Here is an 11,954-nt window from a genome sequence, read left to right on the forward strand (position 1 = left end):
AGGGGCGAGGTTGTGGTTAGAACGCTTGGTTGAGTGCATCAGACGAGACGATGAGGACCTTCATCAAAGCCGGAACTAATCGAGCTGTTTGTGCCAGGATGGGGAGAAAGGTATTTTAATAATGTAAATTATGTGAAAAATAATGCGTTTTTCGAACCACCAAGCATGAGAGCATGTTCTAGTACACCCCCAAAACAAAATCAAGACTTTGTAAAAGAGCATAATAGGACCCCTTTAAGACAACATTAAATCCAAATTGGCTTTTATTTAATTTCTTAGTCTTGCTGTGCATGACTCATTTAAGCAGTTTATTCATCAAAATCGAACAACTATCTCCATTTTGAAGTGCCAATCTAAATTATTTCCACTATTTTTTCACTTAGAAATAATTCACATTACAAACGCAAAAGGTTTTCATTTTTGGGGGTACTACAAATGCAAATAAGTTTTACTACACATACTGTAAATGTATATGATTGTGTGAAGATCATCAGTGAACAGCCCTTAAGATATGTCGCTATTGTCTGTCATGTACACTGTTGTACATTCGACACAGCAGATGGTTCTTATTAGCTAACACTGTGTTGTGCAGGTGGAAACAGTTCTAAGGAACGGGGAACCCACGGAGAGGAAACTAATTAATCCTTTTTTCAGAGTGGTCAAATGTGACCTGTGGTGCACTAAAAATTCAGGCTAACAGTGAAGAGAAGATGAAGCAGTAGGAGTGAATTAATCTCCTAGGAAGAATTTGGCATACTTAGTATAGGTATATGAGGTTACATATCTACTAGGCTCCACTTCCACTTCTGCCAAAAATTACAAAACGTAGATGATGATCACTCAGTTGACTCCATTTAAACCGAAGTAACTTTCTGTATGCATGTGGGACATTCTCAGCAAGTGACCCCATTTGTGTTTTCCCATGAGTTAATACTGATTTATTTAACAGCATACTGAATTTAGACACAATATTTGGTTGATTTAACTCTTTAAATTAAAATTTTAATCATGCTATAAAGTTTAATGTTTAGTGCACATAATGAACTGAATTAAATGAACCATAATTTTATCTTTAAATGTAACTGATTGGAATATCAAATTTCTACTCATTCATCACATTACATTTCAGTTTCATGGAATGTAGAAACAAATCTAACTAAATTGAAATAAAATTACAATATATATTTAATATATATATATTTAGTTACTTTGGGCTTGAGGTTTGAATTTACTGTATTTCCAGTAGTAGTAATTTACCTGCATTTTTCTCACACAAACGGCATTGTTTTTTGAAGATGACCCATATATTGTGTTTGTGACAACTGCTTGAACAGGTAACAAAACATGCAGAACAAGTCTTTGTATAAAACCAAAAATAAATAAATAAATGCAACACTATTTAAAAGAACAAGAGACCTGTAAGAAGGAATAGTCTAGAAGCCCCTTGTGGTGCTTTCTGACAGTTTATTAAAGGCAAATCTTTCAAAGCTATGTCTGGAGATGAAATGTAACTGGTGAGGCTGTTGCTATAATCAGTATTGGGAGATTGTTCCGCCGCTGTGATCCCATTGGCTGTTTATGCGCTAAATCAGTGCTGATCTATGTATGCTTTGAAAAGCCATCTGCTCACCACCGCCTCTCTATTGTCCATTAATTGCAGAGTCATGTACCAGAACACAGCTAATGACAATTTCAGCTTCAAGAGAACACGTCGCCCTTATTTATGGCCACTCAGAGTGATGAGTGCCTGGCTGATGAGGGATGTGTGTATGCAGACAGACTGAATGCCCCAGACGGCACAGACGACGTGGGATGGCTACTGATGTGCCGTCTGTCTGCTTAGCAGGAGGAGGAGGGGTGGACAAGGTGAGGAGTATGAGTGTGTGTGTGTGTGTATAAAACAAGGGAGGTGGGGACGGCTTCGACGTGATCTGAAACTTAACGACTGAGACGAGAGCGGTTGAAGCAAAGTGTGGGAATATGTGGCTGCATCGCTGCCAGATTTTTAAATATTAATTTGTTCATTCATGCTCACAGGTGACCCACTAAGGGTTACATATTGATATGGAGACGCCATTATCTGCTCTGACTGCCGGGCTGGCTGGATGACAAACATGGAGTCGAAATCATGGAAATGGTGGATCAAAATCAAAACATTTTCACCCTGCATAGGAATTAATGTGTTTTTGCCCAAAGCTGCCAGAGAACAAAGCAAAGCTCTATTACTATTCCTGCTGGCCCATCGCATATCTATAATATGAATAAATATCTGGTAACACTTTACTTAAAGCCTTTATGTATAATGCATTATAAAGGGTTATTAAAGGGTATAATGTATTATAATTATTCATCATTTGCGTTGTAATACATTATCTTGTAAATAATTATAACTGAATTTAAAATGCATAGTGTAACAATGAACTGATAAGTGTTATAATGTATTAACTGTGGTTACAATTATTCATGAGATTGTACAATGCATTATAAGGTGCATTACAAAGCATAACTAATGCTTTAAAACTACTTTTATAATTATTATAAATTATTTATAAATACAGTTATTGTCAGAGTTGCACTACTGTGAGGAGCGAGGAACGAGGAGACGAGGCGTGAACTCAGGAGTAAACAAAGGTCCATAATCACGATAATCCAAGGGTTAACACAGGGCAGGCTGGAGACACACGTAGCACATGGAGACATTCAAGACTCGATAACCAAACATGGGGCAGACTACACTTTAAATACATAACATAACAAGGTAATTAACGAGACACAGGTGGATCAGATAACACAATCAGACAAGGGAAAAACTAGGTCACTGGGAGCAAAAACACACTCAGACAGTCCAGGGGCGTGACAGTTCGCCACCCTCCTGGAAGGAGCGTCCTCACGCCGCAGAAACAAAGGGTGGGAGGGTGGACTTAGGAGGATGACAAAGGAGTGGAAGTGGGATGGAAACAGGCGATGGCAAAGGGCTAGCAGGAAATCAGGCAAACAAAACTGGTGGAGGTTCAGGAAGAGGACGGACTCCTGGGAGGAGGATGGCAAACAGAGTCCAGGGAGGAGACGATGGAGGGAGGAGCCATGGAGGAAACAAAAGGAGCCAGGGTGGATCAGGTGAAGGGAGGTGCCAGGGAGAAGACAGGAAGGACTTGGAGCAGGAGGAGCCAGGTGGGACCCAGGCCACAGCCATGATAGCGACCCACGGTGGAGCCGATGGAGGGAGGAGCCATGGTGGAGGAAGGGCTGGCGACTCCAGGGGGCCGACCACCGGTGGCAGAGAAGGTGGCGGAGGAGCCCGAGGCGGAGACGGAGAGCTGATGAGCCAGGGTGACGAGGAGGATCCGGAGGACCACGGCAGAACCGGTGGAGAGGAGGGATCTAGGAGCCACGGTGGAGCCGCTTGGCCGAGGCAGAGTCCTGGACTCTGAGGCTGGAGGCGGAGACATGGGATCCTCCAGCCATGACGCTGATGGAGACTGGCAGACCCGCGGTGATCCCACCGCACAGATGATGGGCTGAGGGTGAGCAGAGGGGCTGCCAGACGACAGCGGGGGAGGAGGCAGGAGCTGGCGGGTGGGCGGGCATTTGTGAGCCTCTGGGCTCTCTGGGCTGGACTTGGGAACAGGAGTGACAGAGGGCTCTGACAAAGGAGGGAGGAGAGGGGCAGGTCAGTCCACAAGTCTATAAGGTCTCCCTCCGTTTTCCATTCACCCAGATCTATAACTAGCTCACCCTCAGCCATGGTGCAGTGGGCGGAGCTCCTCTCTGCGATCTCACTGGCCACGGCTTTCTCCCTTGTGGCGGGCGTGGTAGCCAGCTCTCGCACCTGGTCTGACGGCACAAACAGCTCCGGCTCCGCGGCGATCCTCAGCTCTGTCGCCCCTTGCGGCGATGGCTCGTCAGTCGCAGCAGCCTCAGGCTCTCCGTCAAAGGTGGTCTCGGGCTTAAGCTCCGCACAGCGAGGTGAAGGTGGGCTGGGCTCTGGGTCCGGAGTGGAACTGGTGAGATCCTCCTCGGAACAGACGGTGAACGGGGATACATTTCTCGCCAGTATCCATTCCACATAGGCGGCGAAATCCGCTCGAGGACCATCTTCGGATGATGGCGCTCTGAACACGGGGTTCAGGCTGGCGTCATAGAACGTGCAGAGTGTGTCGTCCAGGTAGGTGGTGAGCTGGGCGATTTCCAGAAACAGTCTGGTATGGCCCTCGAGCGATCTCTCCCCCTGCTCCAGCAGGAGGAGGAGATATTCTGGATGGGAGAAGGGGTCGAAGAGATCCATGGGGAAAACAGAAAACAAAACACTGAACAAACACGGAAACAAAAACGGAGAGGGAAACACGCAGTTATACTTCTGTTTTAAGGTCGAGTCTTCTGTCAGGGTTGCACTACTGTGAGGAGCGAGGAACGAGGAGACGAGGAGTAAACTCAAACAAATGTCTTTAATCACGATAATCCAAGGGGTAACACGGGGCAGGCTGGAGACACACGTAGCACATGGAGACGTTCAAGACTCGAGAACCAAACATGGGGCAGACTACACTTTAAATACATAACCTAACAAGGTAATTAACGAGACACAGGTGCATGAGATAACACAATCAGACAAGGGAAAAACTAGGTCACTGAGAGCAAAAACACACTCAGACAGTCCAGGGGCATGACAGTTATACATAAAGGCTTTAAGTAAAGTGTTACCAAATATCCTAATATAAATTTATTTTAAAATGTCAGGCTGCTGGAAAAATCAGTGTCTCATTCAATAACACACTGAATTCATTTATCTGAACATAAAAATTTCAAAAATTATGACTATAAATATGTTTGCACTTATGAAAAATTGATTAGCATTGATTTTTTTAAATGACTATATGGTAATAAATCTGTAGCCTTGCTATGATGTGCATACTATAAGCAAAATATCAGTCTCAAGTCATTGAATGTGTTTTTTTTTATAAAAAATAATATAAAATAAAATAAAATAAATAAAGCTTTAAAAATGCTGGGAGAAGATCACAAGCTCACCGCAGAATTTTATTGACAGTGGTTTCCTTTTCCATGAGGTTACGGGCCCGGATGCTAAATACTGACTTTCGGAGCTAGGAAGAAAAAGCAGTTTAGACAGTAAGATGCACACAGGAGACACAGATCAATACACAGTACAATTCAGACGGATGTATTTGCAAACAGCTATTATTATATGGGTAAAGCTGAATTTGATATCAGCAAACAAAAACATCCCAATGTAATCAACAAAATGTAGTTATGTAACTGCTGGTTATTTAAGTCTTGTTGCGTGGGAAATAGATCTGTTCCTTTCAGAACATTCATGAACGTATTGTTCAGTCCCTGTGTGTATTGAGGGGGCAGACCGTGGGAGTGATGGAGTGTGGTACCTTCTGATCTATGTATTTATTATCCTCAATGGCAGACCTCTTGGAATGGTCGCAGGATGAGGACGACGCTGAGGGAAGGTGATGGAGCAGACAGCTGAGGTCCTGCTGCTGTCGGTCGATGAACTGCTTCATGAAGCTCTCCCTGCGGCACACGCCCATGGCACACACATAACCAAACAGTCACATGCAACACACAAGGGACTTCACGTTTTCAGAGGATTCTTGAGGACAAAGTAGGAGGCATGCAGTGTAAAGGAATAAGTAAGTAAAAGCCACCACCAAGAGAGTCCAATTACACTCTGTCTCATATATATGATTTGGAAGCCTCCTTAATGTAAGTTTTTTTTCTCTCTCTTCAACACATCACAAGATATGAGGTATCATTCAGTGCACACAGTACCTGATTCTAGGCACAGTGAAGTCTGATGGCAACTTGGAGATTTTCACCATCTGTGGTCGATTGGGGAACTTCTCAAAGATCCGTAATCGCAGAGGAAGTTTCTCTTTCGTATCAGCATTGGCTTCGCTCTGTTTCAACTGTGGAGAGAAGCCAGAAGACTCACTTGAAACAAATGTCTCTTTCTGTGACTCAACTGAGAGACTCTGATGGGGCCACATCGTGTTTTCACACATAGCCCTCAAAACATTTGGTGGACAGTCCAAAATTGACATAAGTTGTCCATCTCTACTTCTGACTGCCCCTTTTGAAAACTCAGCGGGTATTCAAGCAGAATGCAAAGATGGTGTATTTTATATTCAGTTACTCACTTCTGGTGGTGAGAGAGGAAGGGGTTAGCCTGTATGGTGCACTGCTCTGAATTAATGTGGCCCGCTGAGGCTTAACTGACTTTATGTGCCATAACCTTTTATCTTTCTTCATGTCTATCAAGCAACATAAAGCCTCAGATGATTAGGCCGGAGCACGCTAGAGATCCCTTTTCATTCTTCTGTCAGAAGAGATGCATAAATTAAAGTGAATAACGTAAAACTGAGATGACAGATTGTTTCAAATTTTTTAAACTTGCTTATGAATGCACATTAAAATAAATTCACTCGATTCCCTACTGATTAAAAAACATGTAATTAGTTTGATTTACTAAAACAATAACCCTAATTTCTAACTAATTAAAATCTTAAATTCTTATTTAATTCTTAACATTATTTAAACATTTAATTATTTTAAAAAAAATAAAAAATTTTGGAGAACAAGACGTTCGTTTGGCAGGATTTAAAAGCAAAATGTTATGTTAACAGAATGCTGTTCTGCTAGGCTGTCCAAAGATGGCAGCAGCGCACAGTCTCAATGTAGTTATCCGTCCATTACAACACTGGCTGTCAACTAGTTTTGCTTCAGGATCCACATTTTACACTGACATCAAATGGAAACCCAACAGTACAACCCAATATTTAAATGTATTATTTATTTATTAGACACAAAACAGTGGTTGGCACAAACCATGTTTATCCTTCTTGCAAGTGAACCCATATTTAATTTAATATATATTTACAGTAAATTGTGTAGATTTGTTCATGGTTTCGACAATGTAATGTTGGCATCTTTCTAATTTGTCTAGCTTCTACCTAGTGTCAATAATTGTTTGTCAAAATACCATAGCTAGATATATAGAAAAATGCCATTGTAAGATCAAACAATCAGACAATAAAAGATATGGGATATGGGAAGTGTTCTTTATAAGCCTATTTATTTTGCTATCCTACTACGCATGATTATATGGTTAGTTGTATTTTATTTTCTCGCAAACAATTATTGGTTCGCTATCTACCACTACCGCAATATAATATAATTCAACACAATGTGTATTAGGGAAGCACAGCAAAACTGAAATATGTATTCAGAAATGACTTTCTGTCAAAAATAACGGAGAGCAATTAGGCCTAATTTAATTACATATTTAAAAAAGTATTGGAATTCTTATGCTGGAAGCGTGCGCCTGGACGCCTGTAGATAAATATATGATGCATTTCTGATTAGAAGTAAGAACCATCAAAATTAGGTTCTTTGATGATAGCTTACCGTTGGAAATAAGCAGCTGACCTGGACCCTTCAGGAAATTAAAAGCATTTGGCAAGAGTATCCAAGAGGAACCGTCAAAAAATAGAAATGCAAATAATTTCATTGCATCATATTATTGTATTATGAGATTTTTCTCATTCATCACTCGAATTGGCCATACATTCAGACCTCTGTAATGCAACACATGCTATTCTTTCAGAGTTACAGACAGCAGGTCGTGTTCTGTGCTGGAAGTGCTACAGTGGAGAGGATGTGCTAATGCTGCTGAGAGCCTGTCTGCAGTAAGAACAATGCTGTTGGATGCTTGAGCCAAGAGAAAATGTGCTCAACATGGATCTTGATGATTTCAATGTATAGAGGTGAGAGTAAACACCTACTCAAACCAAACGGGACGTAACCAAAAAGTGCATAAAATCAGTCTGGACCAGTGTTTGTGGCCATTTTGAAAAGTTCAACAGGAATCCATTGTTTATATAACACAAACATTCACAACATATATATATATATATATTAATAAAAATGGGAGGGGACACACAACTTCACCTCTATCCCTTCCACGCTAGATTTTTATGACATATGTTCCGCCTCTACACCTAGGTATTTAAGAAAGGGGTCCCAGATCCTATGAAACTTAAAGGGTTTATCTCTTAGTGCTGTGGAGTAGGCTTCATTAGGGATAAGTACCTTGGAGATACTTATCCACTGGGCCACCGAAGGGGTTATGGTTGTTATCCATTGCAACAAAATACACTTGCGAGCACAGTGTAGCAATATTTGCAAGAGCTGAGTACCTTTAAAGCCACGAGGGAGGTCCTGTGTTAGGCCCAGTAGGCGGATCTTAGGTCCTAAACCGCAGAGGGCAGGAGAAATTTTTCTTAAATTCAAAGAAATCACCTGACCAGAACTGTTGGACTTTAAACACCCCCAAAAGCAGTGTATGAGGGTTCCCTCAGCAATCTTGCATTTATTGCAGAAGCTGGATACAGAATAGTACTTAAGTGAGAAAAATACACAGGGAGACCAACCATTTGCTGTGCTTCTTGCTGGAAAACATACAAACCGGTTTAGTCTGCACTGAAGCAAAAAATAAAAAAAAAGAGTCTAAATTTGTTTTAGGGCAACTTTATTGTAAAAGAGTGTGTGTTTGAAACCTTACAGTTCCCCAAGGCTCCAATCAATAGCTCTGCACTCTGCGGGGTGGCTTCAACTCTGTGTTTTACTTGGCAATAGCCTCTGATTAGCTCTCACACAGAGACACACACGACAAGGAGCACTGCAGAGAGAAAAGGCGCTCCTAACTAATACCAACACAATTTACATCCCTCTAGTATAAATAGCTAACGTGAAGAATCCTCCCAGCTTTGCAACGCCACACATCAGCCCCCCTGTTTATTCCAATCTGGTAGCTAAAACAAGTGTTTGTACAATTAATCACAATGGATTCAAAATTTGAAGCTATTTTTAGGTAACTGATATTTTAAAGCAAATTTTCACCCAAAAATAAAGATTGTTTCAGAATTTACTGACCCTCATGTTTTTCCAAACCTGTATGACTTTTAATAATGGTGACAAGAATACATAACTTCAGCTGCAATCTGTTAATCGTGTTAAAAGTGTTAACTAAAAATAAAATGTTAAAGTGCCCCTATTATGGGTAATGAAAGGTTTATATTTTGGTTTTGGTAGTCCCCAACAACTTGTTGACATGCATGCAATGTCAAAAAACACTCTTTTATTGTCTTATAATATGCATTTATTTTGACCTTATTTGCTCAACGACTCCCAAATGATTCACTGAACGATTCATTTTTCCAAACCCCTCCTTAGCGAGAGGCTAATCTGCGGTGATTGGTCCGATTGGTCTCATTTTCATTTCATCCTGCCTGTAATGCCTGATAAAGCAGCGTTTATGAGCGCAGTGCTACTTTGTGTACAGCGTCACTGGGGAAACCACTATTTTTACCGCTCCAAAAGCGGCACCTAGTGGCAAAGAGTACATTTGCATTTTCATTAAGACCAACGCGAAAAGACCATCAAGTGGGCAGGCAATATTCTAATGTTTCATGTTGACGTCGACATGAAACGGCTTGGGATTCGTTTTAAAAACGACTCGTTTCAATGATTCAGAGTCAACTCTTTCTTTTGAGAGACAATAACTTTATACACGGTGCACTTTCAGATTTAAAACTTTGCAGGATGTTTTCATTCACTTAGAGCTGTGTTACACACTGCATGAAAGGTAATTTTCAAAAATCCATAATAGGGGCACTTTAATTGAAAAAAAGTAAAATACAAAATAGTATATAAATAATACTACTGTAACCCTTTGCATGGAAAGATCAGTGAGATTTTTTTTCTTCTTAAATATCTCATTTGTGTTCCACAGAAAAAAAGAAAGCCATACCGGTTTGAATCGATGTGAGGGTGAGTAAATGATGACAGAATTTTCATTTTCATTTTCGAGATGTGGTAAGTACATGTGATGGGAGTGCTGAAGAGGAAGGGAAAGCCAAATTCAATCAGCACAGCTAGAAAGTGAAATCCACCCTGATCAATAAACAGATCAATATCAAATATGCAAAATGATATGGGTTCACATACATTGCATACAGTGCAACACATCATGCTGATTTGCATCTCTACATGATTGCCTGTAGCTAGCTGTATATTTTCTCCCCCTGATGGCTTGTGGAAGGTCTGCGTGTAATGCATATTTTTTTTGTAAAAATGGCATATGGCCATAGCTCTTCATAATGATGAATCATATGTAGCATTTTCCATAAATCACAGATGTGGGAACCGTGCATCTGAAATGAATGTGTTGGCCTTGGGACACATTAGGCTGATCCATTCACTCCTATTCACACATTCTTCCAATTTCAGGCTCAGGTGAACCCATACTAGGCTATTCTCCAAGTCCCCCACCTTTCAAGTAGACAAGGGTCCGGGTTATTGACCAATTGCTGTGTGGTCTGTGGCACATTCACAAAGGAGCCTATAATAGTGCGCTGTGCTCCCAGCGTCATGAATGATTGGTGGGTCTACAAATCTGTATGTCACCATCCCACAAATTTACTCAACAGGCCATTAGACACATTTATGCTCCAGTTAGGTCACCATAAAACAGTGGAGAGCTAATGTAAGTACAGGTAATAATGTCTAACGGTGTGTGTGTGTGTGAGTGTGATCTTCAGAGACGGCATCAGCAGACATAATCGCATATCGGTTTTAAAAAGGACCAGAATATTTGACATGTCAGGCTCAAAAGTCAACAGTCTGAAACTGGCAAGAATATAGCAGCAATAAAAGAGATAGTACACATAAAACTGAAAATTCTGTCATCGTGTATTCATTCTCATGTCATTTCAAACCCGTATGACTTTCTTTTGTGGAACACAAAATAAGATGTTTTGAATGAATGAATGAATGAATTTTGTCCATACAATGAAAGTCAATGGGGCCCAAAACAACACTGGAACCCATTGACATTTATTAAATGGAATGACATGAATATGAGAATATGGTCTAGTGCAGGATGACTGCACTATATATGTAAATATCTATGTATGAGTATGTACATACAAATTCTGTATTTTTTAGACACTGTGTTAAGTTAAAAGAAGATAAATGTTTTAAAAAGCAGTGGAGAACCCTGCTCCAGACTATTAGAGTGCATTTTGTGTATATTACCCCTAAGTAGAACATTCCAAATCAGTCACGTTTTAAGGTTCCATTTCAGTTAGGCTGCCGATTTAGTTCTAGCATGCCTGATAAACATACATTATGCGCGCCACTCTACTCTGCGCCAGACTTGGTGAACTTCCATAAGCAGCTCAGGGGTAGAGGGGTCATTCTCTCCTTCTCATTTAGTATCTAATTAGGCATAGTGCTGCATAGGCTATAAACTCCCAGACCTCTTAGAGGCACACCTTTGCCACCGGAGAGGCTGACTGGCTGAATACTTGCATGGTGAGAGTGGCACAGCATGGCAAGGCAAAACGTCTGATGTTCCTCAAAAAGCTCTTGTGTGCATGTTGTATGGCAAATGAAATGAAGAGTTTGGTTCCAAAACGCGATAAACGCCTTTTTTTTTTTTTTTTTTTGAGTTTCCGCCAAAATCAAAATCTGGTCGGTATTAAAGGGGTCATATGATGCTGTTAAAAAGAACATTATTTTGTGTATTTGGTGTACTGAAATGTGTTTATGCGGTTTAAGGTTCAAATAACATTTTCTGAAAAATATTCCTTTCTGAAAAGCGTCGATTTTTACAAAGCTCATCGCTCTGAAAAGCGAGGTGTGCTCTGATTGGCCAGCTATCCAGAGCGTTGTGATTGGCCGAATACCGCAAGCGTGTGACGGAAATGTTACGCTCCTTACCATACCCAGGCCGGAGCGACGAGACATAAACATTAAAACCCATTATAAACGAGGCATTTGTTGCATCCAGTGGGGACATAATTACGGATTATAATGACTTATACTGTCTTTTTACGTGTTACGTTGCATTGCGCCACATAAAC

General features: G+C 40.9%; 1 protein-coding gene across 1 annotated transcript in view; it reads right to left on the bottom strand.

The window, feature by feature from the left end:
* LOC107740917 (sodium leak channel non-selective protein-like) overlaps positions 1–11,954 on the bottom strand; it is a 73,521-nt gene that overhangs the window by 22,618 nt on the left and 38,949 nt on the right. The window contains exons 7-9 of the mRNA XM_016553467.1: positions 5,800–5,936; positions 5,400–5,541; positions 5,029–5,102 (exon numbers count right to left, since the gene is read on the bottom strand). Coding sequence (XP_016408953.1) covers positions 5,029–5,102; positions 5,400–5,541; positions 5,800–5,936 — 353 coding nt within the window. The remainder of the gene's footprint in view (positions 1–5,028; positions 5,103–5,399; positions 5,542–5,799; positions 5,937–11,954) is intronic.

Source organism: Sinocyclocheilus rhinocerous, unplaced genomic scaffold (genome assembly GCF_001515625.1).
Source record: "Sinocyclocheilus rhinocerous isolate Xijiao unplaced genomic scaffold, SAMN03320098_v1.1 scaffold165, whole genome shotgun sequence".
Taxonomy (NCBI): Eukaryota; Metazoa; Chordata; class Actinopteri; order Cypriniformes; family Cyprinidae; genus Sinocyclocheilus; species Sinocyclocheilus rhinocerous.